The sequence below is a fragment of the Hylobates moloch genome, unplaced genomic scaffold (assembly GCF_009828535.3).
Source record: "Hylobates moloch isolate HMO894 unplaced genomic scaffold, HMol_V3 SCAFFOLD_8, whole genome shotgun sequence".
Classification (NCBI taxonomy): Eukaryota; Metazoa; Chordata; class Mammalia; order Primates; family Hylobatidae; genus Hylobates; species Hylobates moloch.
In genome coordinates this window covers 116,615,798-116,638,302 of record NW_026652283.1, presented here as the reverse complement: position 1 = coordinate 116,638,302, position 22,505 = coordinate 116,615,798, and the positions used below count along the sequence as shown (strand labels likewise).

Sequence of the window (22,505 nt, the reverse complement as noted above, 5' to 3'; positions counted from 1 at the left end):
CGAGGCTGCAGTGAGCTGTGGCCACACCACTGCATTCCAACGTGAGCAACAGGGCAAGACCCTGTCTAAAAAAAAAAAAAAAATAGGTCTAAACACCCTGACAAGGTTTTCAAGGCTCTCCACTTGGCATCCAACCTAATTGTTCAGCTCCCTGTACCCGAGCACTCTAACCAAAGTAAATTTGGTGCTCATCTCCACACACACTGCACTTCAGTGAATTATCTGGCCTGAAATGCTCAAGATGAAATTTCACTCATACTTCAAGATCCCAACCAAATGCCACCTCCTCCATGCAGTCTTCCCATTTACCTCTCAACAGTTCTATATCAGTGGGTCACTTTACTGACTGCTTAATATGCATAAGGCCCTATCTAAGCGCTTGTGCGTATTAGTTCATTTACACCTCACATTGATCCTAAAATGTGGATTACTAATATCTCTGAGATAAACACATGAGGAAACAGACAGAGAAGTAACCACCTCCCCTTAAAAATGAGCTTTCTGAGGCCAAGCGAGGTGGCTCACGCCTGTAACCCCAGCATTCTGGGAGGCCTAGGTGGGAATATCATTTGAGGCCAGGAGTTCAAGACCAGTCTGGGCAATAATTGCGAGATTTCATCTCCACAAAAACTGTAAAAAGAAAAAAGAGGTTTCTGCCTGCATTCGCAGCTACTCAGGAGGCTGAGGTGGGAGGATTGCTTGGGCCCAGGACTTCAAGACCAGCCTGGGTAATACAGTGAGACTCGGCCTCTCCGCCCCGCGTCCAACTCGCCCAGCTAGCCCAGCGTCCGCCGCGCCTCGGCCAAGGCTTCAACAGACCACACCAAAATGCCATCTCAAATGGAACACGCCATGGAAACCATGATGTTTACATTTCACAAATTCGCTGGGGATAAAGGCTACTTAACAAAGGAGGACCTGAGAGTACTCATGGAAAAGGAGTTCCCTGGATTTTTGGAAAATCAAAAAGACCCTCTGGCTGTGGACAAAATAATGAAGGACCTGGACCAGTGCAGAGATGGCAAAGTGGGCTTCCAGAGCTTCTTTTCCCTAATTGCAGGCCTCACCATTGCATGCAATGACTATTTTGTAGTACACATGAAGCAGAAGGGAAACAAGTAGGCAGAAATGAGAAATTCCCTCCTCCCTGATAAGAGTTGTCCCAAAGGGTCGCTTAAGAAATCTGCCCCACAGCTTCCCCCATAGAAGGATTTCATGAGCAGATCAGGACCCTTAGCAAATGTAAAAATAAAATCTAACTCTCATTTGACAAGCAGAGAAAGAAAAGTTAAATACCAGATAAGCTTTTGATTTTTGTATTGTTTGCATCCCCATGCCCTCAATAAATAAAGTTCTTTTTTAGTTCCAAAAAAAAAAAAAAAATAAGACGATCTCAAAAAAAAAAAAAACTTACCAAAAAATTTTTAAAAATGACATTTCTACATTCAAATGCCATAGTGAGAGAAGGAACAATTACTTACAAAAATGCAAGGTCCTTCCTGCAAGACAAGTTCTTCCCTTTAAAAATATTGTATGTAACAGCCTGGGCGTGGTGGCTGATGCCTGTAATCCCAGCACTTTGGGAGGCCAAGGTGGGCAGATCACCTGAGCTCAGGAGTTCGAGACCAGCCTGGCCAACACGGTGAAACCCCGTCTCTACTAAAAATACAAAAATTAGCCAGGCGCGGCGGTGGGTGCCTACGGTCCCAGCTACGCAGGAGGCTGAGGCTCCTAGGAGAATGGCATGAACCCAGGAGGCGGAGGTGGCAGTGAGCTGAGATTGGGTCACTGCACTCCAAGCTGGGTGACAGAACGAGTCTCCGTCTCAAAAAAAAAAAAATATATATATATATATATACACACACATATATAATGTATGTTATGTAACAAATACATATATATTATGTAACAATGAACAAAATTTAAAATATTACAGAAAACTGCATAATTATATTACTTTGGACAGTTTTATCTACCCCATGCATGTTTTGGGGGGCCTCTAACACAGTTCTGACTGTGTGATTTTCCCTTCAATGTATGTGGGTGGTGATGTGAAAATTACGAGGATGATTTTTTTAAAAAACATTCCCCACTGAACAAAAATGTCATTAGAAACTAAAAATACAATGGAAATACAATGAAACTTTTATACCTGGGTTTTCTTTAAGCAAACAACAGACAAATGCCGTAAGGAGGAAACAGGAAATTTTTATTGGAAACAGCTTTAGTCAAAGTCGTTTCACAAAGCAGTTCTGGACATTAGATGGATGAGGTCCTGGACACCCTTTTGTGTATGGCTGGGAACCATTAGGCCATATTTGCACATTTCCTGGCATGACGGGATGATCCTGTCTTCCCATCACCCCTCAACAGTAAGCTGAACAAAACCTCCCCACCCCCAGCATCATTCTGTTGAACTGTTATCTTAGCTGGTTGAGCAACAGTAATTAGGTCTAAACAAGATATGATTACTTCAATCTTCCATTCGCTTTAGCTTCACAGAGGGAACTTTTGGATTTCTTGGCTTCTTTGATAACATGCTACCGAAACCAGGCTTCGATGCAAATGGTACAGTGAATTTTTTTTAAAAATGCAACTCTAAGAAATTAAAGGAATGTAAGAAAATTCAAACACTTTGCAGATTCCCTGGATTCCGTAAAATTTGATAGACATATGGGCAAAGATTCATGAAAAAGTTGATGCTTTTATTGCTAGAGAACCGTGTCAGCTGTGTGCAGGCAGGTGGTGCTTTTTGATCCAAACCAAGATGCATTCTCCTCCCCAGGGTGACAAAGATTCCTGCAAATGGGTAGGAAGACACTGCTTATCAATTCTGATGACATCAAGGTGACCAATTTGGCAGGAATGTTGTGCAGGTGGATACGATGGCTTTAATTACAACCCATTTTTACCCGATGGGTGAGTTCCAGAGGGAGTTCACTGGGAGAAGCAAATCATGACCACAAACACTTGTAGTAAGGTAAGGAGATCTTGGTGACTCCCAACCCTGGATGTAGGTAGGCATTGCACTGGGGAGTTTTCTTTTCTTTTTTTTGAGACAGGGTTTCACTCTGTCATTTAGGCTGGAGTCTAGTGGCACGATCACAGCTCACTGTAGCCTTGAACTCTTGGGCTCAAGCAACCCTCCTGCCTCAGCCTCCTGAGTAGCTGGGACTACAGGTGTGTACCACCATGCCTGGCTAAGTTTTTATACTTTGTTTTGTAGAGACAGAGTCTCGCTATGTTGCCCAGGCTGATCTCAAACTCCTGGGCTCAAGCAATCCTCCTGCCTCAGCCTCCCAAAGTGCTGGGATTACAGGCGTGAACCACCCGTGCCAGGCCAGGGAGCTTAGAAACACCGACCACCCCCTCCCCAAGTATTCTGATTCACTCAGTCTAGGTAGGGCCTGGACATTGTATTTCAGAAAAGCTCCCTAAGTTTAAAGGCAGCCGGGATCGAGGACCACTAAGCCAGATAACATTTCTTTGTATTCCTTCGTCCTGGACTTTTTCACCCTTGGATTATCCTAACAGCCTCCTCACTGAACTCTGATAAGCCTCACCCCTCCCTGCCCCCAACAAATCCATCCTCCTTCAAGGATCCCTGAGCCACTGGGCTGGTTTTATGAAACACATATTTCATTATGTCACTCCCCTGCTTAGAATTCTTTAGTGACTTTCCAGCGCCTTTCAAATACAATCCAAACTCCTCAGCAAAGACCACAGCCTTCACAGCTTGGCATCTGCCTATCCACTCAGCTCTTGGAAGGCCTCCAAATGTAAGCTTGCTCCAGGCTTTCCAAACTCCTTGGAGTTCTGAGGACGTACCAAGCTCTCATACCTTAAGCCCTGAGTTCTCTCACATGAATTCCCCCTTCTTCACTCCACCAACTTCTCACTTTTTAATTCATTTGTATATCCCCAAAGACAACTTTTTGCACAAAGGAATTACTGATAGGTTGGTGTGAAGAAGGAAAAGAAAAAAAAAAATCTATTACTATTTTCCTTTCTTTAAAGGCAGACTGAGAACCATGACTTGAATCTCTCGCTCTTTGCAATTAAAAAACAACCAAATGTTAAACATACACAGTTGCCAAAGACTGGTTATCAGGAGTTATCTATGTAAAATAAATGCTTAGTAAGGTTAAGGCAGACAGCAGACTTCATATATTAATATCTATTAAACTCTAATGTTATCTAATCACAGTAAAGATTTTCACCAGCAACTGACAGCATTCCTACCCTCAGGTGCCTAAAAAAATTCCAAACATCCGCTATACATAGTCTGAAAAAAAAAAAAAAAACCGGGAGCTTCTGGGAGACCCATCAGTCACTAAGTCAGTTTCTTAGGCTATCTGGCTTAACAATAGCTAACTCAAATCTATCGTTAGGTATATGTTAGTACAGTCCTATGTTTAGCTAAAGCTAATCCTCCTACATTTTCCCCTTCACTATTTATTGATTGAACCAGGCGTACTGCCAGCAGCACTCAGGGAAAATCAAAGACACAAGCTCCTGACTTGAAGCAGGAAGCCAAGTGGAAAGGAAATTCACAGTGGAGTACAGCACGTATGAGGATCCTCTATCCTCCACTTAGAAACGAACGGGTTTCCTAAGGGCTATTGCAAGGTCCACATGTTTGTTAAGCCCCAAGTGACCCTGTACAGGCAACATTAGTGAGTGTCCCTTTCATTGGTGAGAGCCCAACTCCTAACCATGTCCCACATGTCCTGGCTCCTATCAGGACCCCGCCTGTCGCCCAATCTCCCTCTGACTGATCCAGCCACACCGGCCTCCTCCCATGCCCTCTCCCCCTACTCCCCCGCCCCCCCGCCCCCACCCCCGCCTTTTTTGTTGTTGAGAAGGAGTCTCAACTCTGTCTGCCAGGCCGGAATGTAGTGGCACAATCTTGGCTCCTTGCAACCTCTGTCTCCCAGGTTCAAGCGATTCTCCTGCCTCAGCCTCCTGAGTAGCTGGGACTACAGGTGCCTGCCACCACATCTGGCAAATTTTTTTTTTTTTTTTTTTTTTTAGTAAAGACATGGTTTCACCATGGTGGTCAGGCTGGTTTCGAATTCCTGACCTCAAGTGATCTGCCTGCCTCGGCCTCCCTCCCAAAGTGTGGGATGACCTGCGTGGGCCATGGCACCTGGGCCCACTCTCCCCCTTTTCCTGTTTTATTTTTTCTTCTTCCACAAAACTTATTATGTTTACTTTCTGTCTTTCCTCTTTGTAAGCTCCACAAGGGCAAGCTTCTTTGTCCGTTTTATTCTCTGATATATCCCAAGCACCTATAACAGCACATAGTAGTTGCTCAATAAATGTTACATAAAGAAATAAACCACTCATACAATTTTTGTTCTAGTAAGTGGCCTTAATTTTTCTGACCAGGATCCACAATAAGATATACATTCTACATTGTAACATGGTACACACATATACATGTTATGTATCTGTGTGTGTATAAATATAAGTACACATTCATGCATATAAACACGTGTCTGTATATGTAACTATTATAAAAAAAAGTTTCAAACAAAACCTACTGTGTGAGCAACAAGGCTGAATGTCAGGCCTCTGAGCCCAAGCCAAGCCATCATATCCCCTGTGACCTGCACGTACACACACAGATGGCCGTTTCCTGCCTTAACTGATGACATTCCACCACACCTACAATAAGTGATGCAGTCTTACATTTTTATATATTTTTAAATGCTGTGTTATCTACCAATGTGACCAATTTGAAATGCACTATTCTCATGCATAGCTTTTCTTTAAAAAAAAAATAGTAAATGAAGAACTTCTGTATAGTATGAAGAGGAATGTGATATGACATAGGAAAGACGTGTGTGACATCAGAGTGGGAGAGGTGTCCCTTCTTGCTAGTGGACAAGTGGGGTCTGCCTGGGCCCAGTTGGTGCTCCTTTATTTAAGGAAGCATTATGGATTGCAGGAGAGGGGATTCAGTGTCAAGGACCCTGAATGAAGTAAGAGGTAAGCTGGGAAGCAGAAGTGTTGGGAGTAATGCCGTCTGGACTTACTACAACACAGAGCAAAAAGCAGGAGTATGGAGCAGAAAGTAAGTTATCTCATGGATCAGATGGAAGCACCTTCTCGGCCTGGTTATACAATGAGCAACCAACATTATTTCCTCAGATGTAAAACGACTTTGCATCTGGGTGCCCTGAAGTCCTTCTGATACTCTATCACAGAGGACAAAGCATTACTGTAACAAGTCAGGAAAACAGATCCAGGAAAGAATCCACTGCCTAGATAGGTGGCCTTAATCAAAGAATTTCTCTGGTCCTGTTGCTTCATCTATAAAACCTGGGCTTGCCAGTGGCTTTGTAAACTCCCTAAGCTTTTGACTCTAATATTTCCTTTATGCCCATTTCACCTTCTCTCTAAGACCACCTCTAGAAAGGGTTCCATGCCCACTGTTAATTTTGCAGATTTCTTATCAATTACATGGAGACATTCTTCTTCCCGCAAAAAAAGGACCAGTAGAAACTGCTATGAGAGAGCCCCAGTTTTGTAAATTTATGAAAGTTTTAATTGCTTTTATTTTATAAAGCTAATATTTCCAATTTGCCTTTCTTTTTTTGAGACAGAGTCTCACTGTGTCACCCAGGCTGGAGTGCAGTGGCGCAATCTCAGCTCAAGGCAACCTCTGCCTCCCGGGTTCAAGCGATTCTCCTGCCTCGCCCTTCCAAGTAGTTGGGATTACAGGTGCTCACGACCACACCCGGCTAATTTTCCTATTTTTAGTAGAGACGGGGTTTTGCCATGTTGGCCAGTCTGGTCTCAAACTCCTGACCTCAAGTGATCCATCCGCCTTGGCCTCCCAAAGTGCTGGGATTACAGGCATGAGCCACCAAACCTGGCCCAATTTGCTTTTTAAGAGATCGACTTCTTGATTTGTCCCATGAAGGCTGTATTCATATTATAGAGAACACAAAACCAACAATGTTTGCTTCTGTGCGTGTCTATAGCCCTCTAAGTTTCAACTTGAGAGGAAGAAAACACTTCAACGCACACAAGGCTCTTAAGAGTTTTACTTTCCTTATTGATCTTTCATGTTTGCAGCAGCATCTTATCTTCCAAAGAATCCGTGACTTGGGCGCTGAAATGCATCTTGAAGCTTTTCATCTTTTCTCTTTACAAATGAGGAAGCTGGTACAGTATTGAGGTGATTTGTTGAAGGGGCTAAAGCTACCCAGCTCTCATCCCCAGGTTAGAGCCCTTCTTGCCTATTTCAATAGTGCCCTCACTTGTAAATCACCATACTGGTTTTCAGTCCTAGTAAGGAATGGAAGTTTTGGGGAGTTTTCTTTTTAAGTTTTGTTCGTTTTTTTTTCTCTCTCTCTTATTCTTCTGCTTGAGGTTTGGAGACATACATATACAGCTTTCGAGTAAAGAACATTCCTAGAAATTATAGAAAGGAGGGGAAAAAGGACGCATTTTCCCTGGGATGTGATGACAACTTAATAAATGGTTTTGCCTTGAAACGAGGAAACATTGGGAGACAGGCCCTGCAAGCCTATACCTGGGGATGCAAGTGACACTTTAGCCATGTAGAATTTAAATCAATTGAAATCCTCTTTGGGGATCATCTAGTACAAGAGTTTGCAAAGTACTCGTTTTAACACATAAACCAGGAAAAGGCAAGTAGCTCACATCGAAATATGTGTTCTTCCCTGGCAAAGGCAACAGCTCTGGATGAATTTGAGCCCATGAGGCACACGGCTCCATCAGGCCCTCTAGCCTTGTGCGGATCCAGTTATTTCCAGGAACAGAAAATATCTCCCAACTAATCAAAAATTGGCACTTGTTACCCAGCAAAAAGAGGTCAAACTGAAATCAAAATAAACTAAGAAGGAAATGGATACTGAATCATCACATCTTTCTATTTCATTTCAACCTGGGGCAGGATAAAAATAAATCGCTGCTACAAGGACACACATATCTATCTGCCCATACACACACACACACACACAAACACACACATATGTATACGTATTTTTAGTATTCTATGTCAAATATTTATGCATTTCAAACTATGCACTAACAACAGTGATTTGGAATAGCTCATAAAGTACGAAGTCCTTTGAAGATGATAACTGTATAGATTAAGAATTTCAAGAAAGAAAAATATCTAACTAATTAATACAGTTTTAAGGGTCCTTATTTTTCTGAGTCTCTCTTTTTTTTTTTTTTTTGGTAAAATGAAGCACATGTTTTAAGATTATATAATCCATTCCCTCTTTAAACTTGTTATTCAAGGCAAAATATCTGGTTACAAACCTAGAGTAACCCTGTCTCTACTATTAAAAGTTGGCATACAAACAAACTCTTTCTTTTACATATGTTAGCAAAGCTTATTCTACGAGGGGCATCTCCCCCAACATTGGCTTTTGCTTTATAGTTCTGCTATAGCACAGGAGAAAATAAAATAGTGTGCGAATTGCAATGCTGTAAAACCTTAAATTAGAAATAAAGGTGATAGCAGAAACGCCTATTAAAAAAACTGCTCACCCATATTTCGTCCATTCTAACAGAAAAAAGAAAATGAATGAAACGTCAAGTTGCTGTATCAAAGATCAATGACAATGAAAATATGGCAGGTACTGGTTAGGAGTATAAGCCACCTCCAGCCATTTCTATGTCAAACCTCGAAGACGAAACACTATTCAATTAGACTTTCTCAGTTCTGTGCCAAAAAAGTATGACAAAAAAATAAGATTTGCTATGTTCTAGGTGAGCTAAGGAATTATTTTCACCAGTATTGCTTGGGACACCCAGCCCCCTAAATGAACACTAATGAATGAACAGAAATTAATCTAATGGTCAAATTCTGATTCAGGTTCCTACAGACAACTTAAGACCTTCATTTTGTTTACACATGTTGACCGAAAGGGGTCTGAGGTTCCAGTCAACTCACATGTGATCTTGGACTAGTCACTGAACCTATCCGCATCTCAGCTGCCCCTCAATGGGGAAAAGGCACTGGTTTTCCAGGCTGCCTTTGCAAAGTTCTGGAACTTCCCATGAAATGACTTTTACAGATGTCCAAGCATTATATAAAATGCTCTTTCTGTGCTATACAATTTGAAAAAGAGAACTGTATGGAGATTGGATCCCTTATGAGTTTATGGTTTCTCCAGAATCAGGAGGTAAAAATCACTTCAGTTTCAGCATCTTCTATTTTGTCATCTGAGTGTTAGGAGTGACACAGCGTGGCTGTGGCGCGGCCCCGTGCATGGGCCACAGGCCATTTCACCTCTGAAGTCTCTTCTTCCGTGGCTTCCTAAAGTGCTGCCAGCCTGGGAAATGCTACCACCCCAGGGTGTGGAAAACTTTTGTCCCTTAAACATCCTTTAGAGACTCCTGCGAGGAGAAGGAAGGCGCCTTTCTGACAAGCTTCAGGAAGTGACCTCCAGTCCTCTCCACAGGACGCTCAAAGGTGGGGCAGGGCAGAGAACAAAATGTGGATGGGAGGTGCCAAAGGCATCTGAGGACTCAGCTTCACTGACCTCAGCCTTCAATGAGCTTTTGATTTTTCCCCGACGGGGGAAGGGGTAGACACCAAAAGGTACCAAGTAGAGAAATGTATAAAATGAAAATAAGCACACTTATCACGAGGAAAGTAAGTCTAGTAGAACAAACCCCCCCCCCCAAAAAACAACCAAAAAACCCCAAGGCTGATGAATGATTGAGAGAAACTGATTTCCAATGTGTCTTGGCTTCACTTTATAGAAGGATATAATAGTTCACCTTTTGGTGCTCAAAACTTTATTTCCTCATAGGCAGGCATTCACATATTTTCAGTCACATTTGGGAGAAAAGTTTCCTTTAGAAATAATATTTGAAAGTACTTTCACTGAAGAAAACATTATTTGGTACAGTCAAAGCGGGTCAGAGCTTTAGAAAATGGTAGCCCAGAGCACTCCCCCAAATGTTAAAGACAGAGCCCCAAGTCTCCCCTCACTAGACTCCCCTCCATGGAGGGGACTCACAAAAAATTTGTCATTCCTGGACTCTAACATTATAGCTCCCTACCTATGCACAGAAGCCTCCCAAGAAATTACAAAGTAACTGTAAGGCTCTGTAAGGGCCACAATAGAGAAGTCTGGTTGCTGCTTGGGAGACACTATGAAAATATATAGGCTTGCTGGGCGCGGTGGCTCACGCCTGTAATCGCAGCACTTTGGGAGGCCGAGGCGGGCAGATCACGAGGTCAGGTGATCCAGACCATCCTGGCTAACATGGTGAAACCCTGTTTCTACTAAAAATACAAAAAAAATTAGCTGGGCGTTGTGGCGGGCGCCTGTAGTCCCAGCTACTTGGAAGGCAGAGGCAGGAGAATGGCGTGAACCCGGGAGGCGGAGCTTGCATTAAGCCAAGATTGCGCCACTGCACTCCAGCCTGGGCGACAGAGAGAAACTCCGTCGCAGAAAAAAAAAAAAAAAAAAAAAGAAAATATACAAGCTTAATGTGAATGCTTTCTTCCGGTTCTCCATTAATTATGATGGCAAGGCAGAAATGTCTAGTGAACAAAACGTTACGACAGAGTAGACCTAATTAGAGGGCCCCCAGGAAGACTCCGCAGTTCTTGTCACTGATCATGGTAATCCCTAATAACACAAGGTCCCACAGAAGGAAAAGGGCCAGAGGACAGAAGGAGCCCTTCTCAGCTGGGAATCTAAACCCTTTTACGTTAACTGGATCTCTAACTAATTTGAGGTTGAAAGAAAACACCACTGATGGCGCTCATTCAATGCAGTAACCCATTCCTATAAAACATATTTCAACCCTACAGCACTGTCTTCCTTCAAAGAGGAACAGCACTCACCTCCCTCTGCATTCCTCCATATGCAAAGGCCACAGAGTAAGAAATAGAGACAGTTGTGAAAGTGCTCCAGAAAAGCATGCTCCTTCTAATTTCACAGCCATGGAAAAGAGGGTCTTGGAATTGTGCTTTCTAGGACACACTGGATATTTACACTCTACGGTTGGGCATTAGTTCACCCTGACTGTTTTTTAGTGTCTTGAATGATGTACAGATTAATCCTTTGCATTAGAGCCCCACGACTCCAAACTAAGAATTTTAGGGGCAGATCCTGATAAAATAAGCATTCTGAGAAAACTCAGAGATACAACTTAGTCTAGACCCTAAAGGAATTAGTTCTCTCCCACTAGATCCCAACTCATGTAATTCAAAATCATTGGACTGTGCAAACATTACAAATGAAAATCACCCTTCTCCCCAGGTCTGCTTTATAATCTCAAGAACAGGCTTGGCATGATGTGGGTCTGGATGCCAGTCACACCATGGGGCCAGGTTTTTGCTATGATGTTGTAAAGCACTGAGAATTCAGTCTTTCATGATTTGGCAATAGCCAGGGAGGAAGGGGAAACATCTGAAGTTATTTTTACTTTTGTAAAAGTCTTCTGGCTGTACAGGGTGAATGGTAGGGTGGATCAGGTATTGTCTGGAGCCTTTCAGGGTCTTTTATTTTTGCATGGCCTCATTTCCGTCTTCCTGTTGCTAGGAAGGAGAGTGAAGCATGAGAAACTTGTGTTGACAATACTGGACCATCCTGTCCAGCACAAGGCTCTCTTCCAAAAAGTCCGATCCATTTCACCCACTGTACTCTGGATGCCCCCATTCTTCTGGACGAAATCACCCTTCCCTGAATATTTTCAAATTGCATATTTACCCCCTTAAGTCATAAAAATACCACTCTGATTTAAACATTGCGTCATGGCTTAAAATCTCCATGGGGACACCAAGGGAAACCCAAGTACTTATTTCTGTATTTGAAACCACCTCTTGGAATCTCACCAAGCCTCTGATTGGAAGGCATCTCAACTGGGGCCTCCCATATCCCCTTTAAGTCTCATAATAGTTCTACAAATAAGAGTTTAAGTACTATATACATTTTTAAACTCACTTCACAGTAACAGCTTGTTGAATCACAACATGTCTTTCTACTGGTCTGGTATATTTTCCAGAAGCACCCAAACACTTCTTTTAATGTAGAAATGCTCTTAAACTTTGCTTAGTCTTTGCTCTCTGAACTACAGTACACAACAACAAAAAAACAGGCAAACAATGGCTTTAGGTTGAAGGGTAACCTGCCTTTCACCTTTACTCCAGAGCCCTAAGAAAATCCTTCAATCTTTCCAGTGCATTAAAATTTGAAACACTGCCTTCATAGTTAGCAAGTTAATTGCTCAACTATTCACTGTTTAAGGAGTGGTGTTTCTCATGAAATCTGCAACTGGGAAGTTATGACACAAGTCACCAAAACCACTTTTCTCACCCACTCCAGGGAAAGATTTAAGTTGGAAACTATCCCCGGTCCCCTTTTTGAACTTACAGGCTGTTTGGTGTCTGGTGTTACTCTGTGTGAATTAAAGTAAGTATTTGTCAAAAGCAAACTTTTCAAAACAGCCAGGAGAGAAACTCGGTCTGCTGTGCTTCATTTTAAACTCTGAACAGTAGTACTAATGCAAAAAGGATGCATCTGCGCTCAGGCCACGCTGTAAATCTGGCATGCCACAAGAAAAGTGAATACATGCAATCGCCAACATTTTCTCAGAAAATGCCTCAAAATAACTTTTGTGCACACATCTGCTAACCATTTGACACTGGTTCCCCAGCATTTTACTTCTTCGATTAGAGGGGCTGCTGCCTTACAGGGCACCCTTCTGACCATCTGCTGCCGTCTGCAAGCCAAGATGGCACCTCCATTAATTCCACACTTAATAGTCTGCAAATTATCTCTACTGAGGACCAGTCTGTAGTCCAGATGGATGGCGAATTAGTCAACCTCTTGGAGCTGCTGATTGATTTACATTCAAGGGGCTGCAGTCTGCTGGACTATTATTTTCCCTAATCCCTTCAGCAAACAGAATTTTGGAAGAAAAAAATGTAATCTGAGACTCAGTATTCTGCCTTCTCCCGAGCTGTAGTTTTTTTTCCAAATACATCATCGATGCCACCAGACTAGGCTGCATTCCTCTATCTCATCACTTATCGCCGAAACAACCTCTGAATCCTGAGAATGAATCCATTTGCTCACTCATGTTGGGTGTAAAAAGACTTACTCAAAACAAGACTGGGGATGGGGAAGGGTGGGGAGTGAGAAGAAGGTTTCTTTAAATGCAGATTAATGACTGCAAGCAGGGGTTTCCTTCTGCAGTGATTAGCACACATTGGGTATTTATTGAACAGCGGCAACAGGCACTCTGCTAATCACTTTACTTGCACGAGCTCATTTGATCCTCACAACCTCCCCGCGCGGAGGTAATACAGTTATCACCCCTTTGTTGCAGTTGAAGGAGGCACAGTGAGGTCCTGTCACTGCCCAGGTTCGCCCAGCTAGCAGGCTGCTGACCAGGATCAGACCCCACCAGCCTGACCCCGTGCCCCTCTCCCTTTTCTCGCCCCAGGGGCTGTGCGCTGAAGGAGGCTCGCGGACGCAGCAAACTACACGCAGCAGGGTGCTGCAGAGAGGAGGGAGGCACCTCCTTCGGAGGGATCAAAGGCTCGGCCCAGGACTCTGGAGGTGGGGACAGGGACATGGAGTGGGGGCAGGCTTCCAAGAAGCTGTCGCCTCGTTACGAAAATAGTCAGGTCGGGAGGCGAGCTTCCTTCCTCTCTCCGGCCCAGGAACTCGCTCCTCGGCCTCCTTGTCGGGGTCAAGGGCGTGGGCAACCCCAAGGGGGCACTTCAGGGACACGATTCTGCGACCCATCTCCGGGAAAAAACAAAACAAAACAAAACTGTGTGTGTGTGTGTTTTTTTTTTTTTCCTAGCAAGAAGCATTTTTGCAAGCCACGGGGCTTGCTAACCTACCCCAACACTCTCCAGGTAACCGCAGCCACCAAACCGAGACTTCCCTGGCCAGATCTGAGTTAATTCCCAGCGCTTACAGTATCTGACCCAAAAATGGTTGAAAAGGAAAACAAGTTTTTGGTGAGCTGACTTTCAAGCAGTGATGAAAAAAAAAAAAAAATTCCAAGCGCCACTAGGGTCTAAAACGTTCCAAAACTGTAAACTCTCCCGGAGTTCACACTGATTTTGGACTAACCTGGTGAATGACAGGAGGTGAGTACGAGCGCAGAGGAGTCCCCAAAGGAAAGGAAAGTAGAAGGCTGTGTCGCCGCGCCCCTTGAGCCAGAGCCGCGAGCCCCCGCCCGGCTCAAGGAGGAAAGTGAACCACGGATCCCTTCACGGGTTGCGGCCGATCCGGAGCCCGCCTGGCGCGCTGGCGCGCGGTCCCCAGGCAAAAAGTAATCACGGGTCACTCCTCCAAAATTCAAACTCCCTCCCCAAACTGCGAGTCCTGCTATCCCCACACCACCTCCAAGAAAATCCGGAGACCCCGCAGAAAGCGTTTAAAGAGCACAGAACAACAGGCACCGACTTGACAAGGCGGGGTGACACTTTCTCGCGGCGGGTCGACACTTTCTCGCGGCGGGTCCCCTCCGCAGCCGGCTCCCGCGGCCGGCCCGACGGCAAGGCGCAAGTCTAGCTTACGTGTTAGGATCATGGTGTCAGGCTTCTCTCTGCACATCAAGCGCGGCGGGCGGCGGCGGAAGCGGAGTGGGGAAGTCGAGGCAGGCGGAGGCGGCTCGGCTTCCGCGTCGGGACCCAAGGCGGCACCCGGGACGCGCGCCCTCGCGGTCCTCAACGCATCCTTGCTCGCCGTTCCCTGTCCCTCGTCACGGCCCCATAAAGAACGCGGGGTTTTCTAAAGATCGAAACGAGGGAGCGCTCAGGGAGTTAGGCGAGAAGTCCGTGAGCCGGAGCTCCTGCTGCGGGGAGGTGCGGCCATGTCCTGGCTGGGAGCGAAGCGCCCTCGCTGGGGCAGCCTGAGCGAACTGTCTCCCGCGCGCCCCGCCGGCCGCGCCCTCCCGCTGGGCCCACCCTCCAGGGGCGAGGCCAGACCGGGCGGCACCGCGTCCTCCCCGCAGTCTGGGTTGCAGGCCTTAGCGACGGGCTGTTCTCCGGCCCCGCCCCATTCCCAGGCTCCGCCCCTCCCCGCGCCTCTTTCCCGTGGCCGCAGCCTCAGGCCGCCCCCTAGCCCCGCCCCACCCAGGCCCCGCCCCTCCTCTGTTCCGACCGCTCGGTCCCGCCCCCCCATGCCCCGCCCCGCGCCCCCTCCGCCCAAGGCTGAAATGTTTTCCCCCACGGGCCTCCACGTTCCCAGCGGGAAGCGCCTAAAAGTCGCCAACTATTGGCCCCGGGTGCAAAGGCAAAGGTCACAAGGTATTCACTTGGTGGAGGTGTCCGGGCTGGACCCTAGTGTGCCTTGAGCTTCCCTTCTTTTTCTTGGTAGCTCTGCGCACTTTTTACCTGTCCTGGCAGGAACCGCGTAAATTTGCGGGAACGGAGGGGAAGCGGAGAGGAAGGGATGGTCAGTGTTTCCAGATCTGTAAAAACGCGAGAAGAGTACCTGTCCCTTGGACATTGGTTATTTATTGCTGAAACCCGCATGAGTATGGAGCGAATGTAGGTGATATATATTGCCTTAGAAGAATTGAGCTTTCACTCAGCACGTGCTGGGGGTCACAGCCCATGTTTCTCAAACTGGCCCTTGGGCCACAGGCCGAATGCAGCTCCTGGAATTGTCCTTGGCTGGCGCCTGACTGCAGAATTCTAATCTTTGATGATGAGAATCTGCAACTTTTACAAGCTCTCAGATGATTCTGATGGCCTGTAGTTTGAGGACCCCTGATATATTAGAAAGCCTAATGTTAAGACATCACAGCTAAATACAGTTGCAGTAAGAGTCTTTAAAAAATCGAGAACTGGATTCCATGAAAATTTACTTCAGGGTTAATTGATGCTTTTTGCCTGCTATCTCTGGGCAAGGAAGACTACTTAACTAAACTCATTCATTCAGCAAATACAGAAAGAGCATTTACTATGTGCCAAACACAGCTGTAGACTGGGAGATACAGAAGTGAGCAAAAGAGACAAATACTCCTTCTCTCCTGGAGGTTACTTTCTCGTGGGAAAAATGCAAAACAAACAAAATAAATGAGATATAGAGAGTATGTTTGACGGAGATACATAAAGCAGGGAGGTAATATTGGAGCTGGAGAAGGGCACAATTTGTTTTAAATGGGGCAAATACAAATAGGAGAATTTAGTCTCTTAATTATAGTTTAAAACGTATTGGTTTCATAGCCATATCTTAGTTTACATACACAAGACACTTCTCCCCTTTCCCTCATAAATTTTGATAAAACAAAATAAAAATGCTGGGTGAATGCAGTGGCTCACACCTGTAATCCTAGCGCTTTGGGAACCGAGGTGGGAGGATTGCTTGATCCCAGGAGCTTGAGACCAGCCTTGGCAATATAGCAAGACTCCATCTGTACAAAAATAAATAAATAAATAAGCTAACTCCACTACCGGCTCCCTAATTTACCCAAAGCAGAATTCAGCTCCGAAGGGTATGGGACTCCTCCGTTCAACAGATGTTTCCAGGCTTTTTACCTACTTGTATCTGCTGAGGGTGCAAGGGCTACAGCCTGGTGGGAGGAAGCAACAGGGGTGTATGCAAAAACGGTGCTGTGAGGGCCCAGGAAATGGAGATCTGACCTGGCCCAAGATGATGCAGTTGCCCTCTGGAGTGTGGGAGCCCGAGGAGCTGCCCAAGAGCCCACCGTCACCAGCAAGGGGGGGGTGTGATTCAACGGGAGGCCAGGAAAGTAAAAGCAAGAACTTTCAATCCCCTGCGTGACTGTGTTAAGGAAAGTCCTTAGCAGTGATAAACAGCGAGAAGCCTTTTTTTTTCTTTTCTGAGACAGAGTCTCGCTCTTTCGCCCAGGCTGGAGTGCAGTGACACGATCTCGGCTCACTGCAAGCTCCGCCTCCCGGGTTCACGCCATTCTCCTGCCTCAGCCTCCCGAGTAGCTGGGACTACAGGCGCCCGCCACCGCGCCCAGCTAATTTTTTTGTATTTTTAGTAGAGACGGGGTTTCACTGTGTTAGCCAAGACGGTCTCGATCTCCTGACCTCGTGATCCTCCAGCCTCGGCCTCCCAAAGTGCTGGGATTACAGACGTGAGCCACCGTGCCCGGCCCAGAAGCCATTTTAGTGGAAAAAGGCATCCCGTGATTGGATTTGCATTTTGAAAAGATCGCTCAGGCTGCAGTGTAATATTCAAACTTAAAAAATAAGAGTGCACCTTCAAAACATACTAATTTATCTTATTTATTAAAAATTCAAACCTTAAAAATATATTCTAAATATCTCCCCTCCAAATACACCAATTCTCAGAATAAGTTCTTAATATTTTTTGTTTGCTGGTGAAAGTTGTGTTCTAATTTAATTAGGTTGCCAGGAGTCTTTTTATTCCACTTAGCATTCATCTTTTCAGAATAAAACAGGCAAAACTTCTCTTCTTATTCAAGCCCCATTCCTCTCTCCTTGATTATTGATGCCGCTGTCCCTGGATCTTTTCTAATTTCATTACATCTCTCTGGAGATTGTGTTATGTAGTTTCCTTATTGTATAATAATACTAATAATAACTCCAAAATCCTTTCTCTTGGTGATGCATTGGTTTACATTTGACCTTCCCTGAATCTCATCTTCTTCCAATCTTCGGTCTATTGACACAGCCTGTGACAAGGGCCAAGCCCCAATTTGTATAGCTTTAATTCCACTCTTCTTAGAAATGGACGTGCTACATTTTGAAAGCTGCTACACTTAAGAGAATAGTGGTTGAAAGCAGGACTTTTAGAGCAGGCCACTTACTAGCTTTATGATTAATATGTTATTTCTTTATGTTATAACTGAAACTTTTATTTTAGATTCAGGGGGTACATGTGCAGATACATTGCATGATGCTGAGGTTTGGGGTACGATTGGTTCAGCTACCCAGGTATTAAGCATAGTACCTAATAGTTTTTCAATTCTTTCTCCCCTTCCTCCCTCTCTCCCCCTCTAGTAGTTCCCAGTGTCTATTGTTGCCATCTTTATGTCCGTGAGTATTCAGTGTTTAGCTCCCACTTACAAGTGAGAACATGGGGTATTTGGTTTCCTGTTCCTGTGTTAATATGGTTAACATAATGGCCTCCAGCTGCATTCATGTTGCTGCAAAGGACATGATTTCATTCTTGTTTTTGAGATAGTCTGGCTCTGTTGCCCAGGCTGGAGCACAGTGGTGAAATCTCAGATCACTGCAGCCGAACGTCTGTGCATCCCACTCAGCACAAGAGGATCCCAGGCTCAAGTGATCCTCCCACCTTAGCCTCCCAAGTAGCTGGCACTACAGGTGCATGCCACCACATCTGGCTAATTTTTGTATTTTTTGTAGAGACAGGGTTTTGCCATGTTGCCCAGGCTGGTCTTGAACTCTTGGGCTGAAGGAGTCCGCCAGTCTTAGCCTCCCAAAGTGTTGGGATTACAGGCGTGAGCCACCGCACCTGGTCTATTTCATTTTTTTTTTTTTTTTTATGGCTGTGTAGTTGAATATGTTATTTAGCCTCTCAAAACTTCAGTTTCATCTTAAAAAAGGAAGGTTGTTATAGTGCATACGTCATGAGGGTTTTATGAGGCTTGAATAAAATCATGTACATAAGTGCTTAACACATAAAACCATTTATTAATGTTAGCCACTATTATTAGAACTAAAACATGAAATTCCTGTTTAAATCATCATCCAAGAGAAGATTAAAACAAAATAAGACTTTGGCATTACCCTTTGTGAATCTGAGGAACCTTTATAAGCGGGGGAAGGAAAGAGTGAAAAAATCATGAAGAGTGTCAATAAACAGTGGTGCTTTACCTCTGAAGGTCCCCAGGGCCCTCAGTGTCCTTCCTCTTCATTTAACCTTCAACTCATTACCCAAGGTTTCATCTGTCTCTGTCATATGTTAGAAGTTAATGTTAGATAATGTTAGAAGGGATTTTTTAGCTGATCTGCATTAAGTGAGATTTTGGTTTGAAATGCTAAACTAAGAGGCAGGAATTACCTGTTCAGTGTAGCCTGTTTCAGTACCAACAGCTTAGGGTCCTCTGAAACCATTTCAATACATCAAAATGAAAACCCATCACAAGTTATATGAGGTGTTGTTACTTACTTGTTCTCAATGGCAGATTTTTAAAAAATGATTTGGCACCAAGACCTGTGCTGTTCACTTCCTGTCATGCTCTTTTGCTCGTTCCTCGCCTGGACATCATTTTTTTTTTTTTTCTGAGATGGAGTTTCACTCTTGTCACCCAGGCTAGAGTGCAGTGGTGCGTTCTCAGCTCCCTACAACGTCCGCCTCTGGTTTAAAGCAATTCTGCCTCAACCTCCCACGTAGCTGGGACTACAGGCACCTGCCACCACACCTGGCTAACTTTTATATTTTTAGAAGCGATGGGGTTTCACCACATTGGCCAGACTAGTCTTGATCTCCTGACCTCGGGTGATCTCCACACCTCAGCCTCCCAAAGTGCTGGGATTACAGGTGTGAACCACCGCACGTGGCCAGACATCAGTTTCTTGGAGACTGCTCACAGGGGTATCCGCAGCCGCTGTATTTGGATGTTTTCCCATTCAACTGTGGTATTAGCATGGAAAGAAAGATTACGTAGTTAACTCCTAAATTGCATGACAGAAGGCTGAGTGACTACTGGCTTTGGTTCCTACTCTATTTTAATAATTGATATTAGTTATTATTGATACTGTCCAAGGATACCCACTTGCATTTTTCCCACTATAACATGTTAAAAAACACTCAAGCAGTGACAGACACTTAAGCAGGCAACGATAGTAAAGTTGACCCTAGTGAGATGGTGAGAACTGGGGGGTTCAGGACCCCTCTGAGAAGACAGCCACCATTAGGGCTTACTGGCTTGTTGACCTGTCTTAACAGGAGCTGAAAGATTTTTTCCAGAACCCCTATAATTTTATAATTGTGTATGAAATCTCTCAATTTTTAGATGCTGGCAACTATTTAAAAAAATGGAAATCCATTCCACTTAATTTTAACTTCGGGATTTACTTAGCCCTAGGGCAACCAGTTTAACCGTCTGCTCTAGTGATATGAGCCAGGCAATCTCTTTGGAAATTGATTTCTCTCTCTGAGGAAATAACAGACTCCTCTGCACTTGGAAAATGTTATAATTTGTGTTCAATGCAACATTGCAAAATTATTGGGGGGATCATTTTTATTTGTGATGTTCATAGGACATATGACAAAGAATAGAAAGTTTTGAAAATAATTTTAAGTGGTATTCAATTAAGGAAAGTAGTTAAGTTAGAAATTGAATGGCTGTCCTTACAACATTCATTTATTTTTAAGCTTTAGTGACCCCAACCTGGGTTCTCCCCCTACCCTGACTCTCTACCCTACCTGGTATTTAGCCTTTTCAGAATTTGTCAAAACCCAAATGCTGGAGTGTAGGATGAAGAAAGAGAAAATAATAAAGGGCTTAGGCAGCAAAATTAATTCACCCCCCTTTAATTTTAACTGGAGTATGTCTCTTGTTCACTCAGGCCTTCTATTGATTACAACTTTTGAATAATGCAAGTTCAGAAATAATGCAAGGGAAGGTTAATTTAGTTGCCCAGTGATATTTTTAAGAGAGAGAGAAGCTGGGCACAGTAGTTCATGCCTGTAATCCCAGCATTTTGAGAGGCCAAGGCGGGAAAATCACAAGCCCACGAGTTTGAAACCAGCCTGGGCAGCACGGGGAGACTCCATCTCTACAAAACATTAAAAATAAAAAAAAAATTAGCTGGGCATGCTGCTCGCCTGTGTTCCCAGCTACTTGGGAGGCTGAGGCAGGAGGATTGCTTGAGCCAGGTAGTCAAGCCTGGAGTAAGCTGAGAATGTGCCACTGCACTCCAGCCTGGGCCACAGAGTGAGACCCTGTCTCAAAAAAAAAAAAAAAAAAAAATAGAAAGAAAGAAAAAAATGAGAGTCTGAGAGTCTGTTGTGCCTGTGAATATGTGATCTAAGTCTAATTTTTGGATAATCTTTTAAACTCCAACTATGTACCAGCCCAGCATAGTACTTTCATCATTCGACAAATATTTACTAAACCCTAGAAAAGGCAGGGTATTGGGCAAAACTAAAATGAACACGAAGAGGGCACTTGGAGGACACAGCTCTGTTAACAGGGCTCTGTAAGGAGCTCCATGGAGGGCTTGAACATACTGAATTTTTAGTCCTGATTTGATAAATCAACCAGCATGCTTTCCTGAGATACTTACTATATTGACAGTAGGAATTCCTTTTAAAGGCTATTTCATTTAAAGTCATCAGCTCAAGGCCTCCCTGCCAGAATATGAACCCAAAAGTGCTGGCTCCCAGCCCCAAGATCCATTTGGTCTTTACCAAGGACTGCTCTGATTCTTTCGTGTGTCTCCTGACTACACAAAAATCAAACAAGTGGAAAGTAAAACACTGTCATCACTTTTTATTTCATAAAAGCAACTAGGCTACTTTCTCATTGAATTAAGTAATTTAAATGGCATGGTAAAATATACGTAATATAAAATTTACCATTTTAACCATCTTTAAATGTACAGTCTAGTAGCATTAAGTATAGTGCATTCACCTTATTGTGTGACGATCACCGTTATCCATCTCCAGAACTTTTTCACCATCCCCAACTGAAGCTCAACAATAAACTCCCCATTTTCCCCTTCCCCCAGCCCCTGGTAACCATTATTTCCCTTGCTGTCCCTAGGAATTTAACTATTTTAGGTATGTCCTTTAGGCAGAATCATACAACAGTTGCCCCTTTGTGTCTGGCTTATAATGGTTAAATATTTTCTTTCTTTTTTTTTTTTTAAACAAGTTTATATCTATATCTATCTATATATTTTTCAAGGCATGGTCTTTCTCTGTTGCCCAGGCTGGAGTGCAGTGGTGTCACCATAACTCACTGCAGCCTCAAACTCCTGGGCTCAAGTGATCCACCTCAGCCTCTGGAGTAACTCGGACTACAAATGGGCGTCATCATGCCTGGCTAACGTTTGTATTATTTGTAGAGATGGCGTCTCGTCATGTTGCCCAGGGTGTTCTTGAACTCCTGTGCTCAAGTGATTCGCCTGCCTCTGCCTTCCAAAGTGCTGGGATTACAGGTTGAGCCACTGTGCCTGGCCAACTTTTTTTTTTTTTTCAATGAAGCATTTTTGTCTTTGCTTATTGATTCATAGGTATTATGTATATTAGAGATATTAGCCATTTGTCATTTCTTATAAAAATATTTTTACTAGTATGTCATCTGCCTTTTAAGCTTATTAATTTATGATAAAAATTTGCAAGCTTCAAACAAAATGTAAAGGTCTTACTTATTTGTTCTTTTCAATTATTAACTAGGAGTTTACTTAAGTAGTTTTTCCTATAGTGCTTGACCCCAGAAATGCTAAGACACAAATTTAATTTACAAAACAGGTCATTTACCAGATAGCGTTTTTGGCTTTATTTTTAGTTATAGATTTTTATTATGTACTCAAAAAATATTCTAGCTGTCTTATT

General features: G+C 44.0%; 2 protein-coding genes across 7 annotated transcripts in view; one reads left to right on the top strand and one right to left on the bottom strand.

Moving 5' to 3' along the window:
• The window catches only part of DLC1 (DLC1 Rho GTPase activating protein), a 523,594-nt gene that overhangs the window by 35,933 nt on the left and 465,156 nt on the right, over nucleotides 1-22,505 (bottom strand). Inside the window, exon 1 of one of the 6 annotated variants that reach the window (XM_058441997.1) lies at nucleotides 14,549-14,991. The exons of 4 other annotated variants lie outside the window; for them this stretch is intronic. In XM_058441997.1, coding sequence (XP_058297980.1) covers nucleotides 14,549-14,585 — 37 coding nt within the window. In that variant the 5' untranslated portion in view covers nucleotides 14,586-14,991. Of the gene's footprint in view, nucleotides 1-14,435; nucleotides 14,455-14,548; nucleotides 14,992-22,505 lie in introns of those variants that run through there. One more of the 6 variants, XM_058441998.1, reaches the window with a different exon arrangement.
• LOC116473795 (protein S100-A10-like) lies at nucleotides 746-1,293 on the top strand. The gene has a single exon (XM_032758397.2). It carries the CDS (start codon nucleotides 829-831, stop codon nucleotides 1,120-1,122), a length of 294 nt encoding a protein of 97 aa, XP_032614288.1. The 5' UTR covers nucleotides 746-828; the 3' UTR covers nucleotides 1,123-1,293.

What these genes read in the sequence shown, in the direction of transcription:
- LOC116473795 (XM_032758397.2), top strand. Translation starts at nt 829, where the DNA reads ATGCCATCTCAAATGGAACACGCCATGGAAACCATGATGTTTACATTT.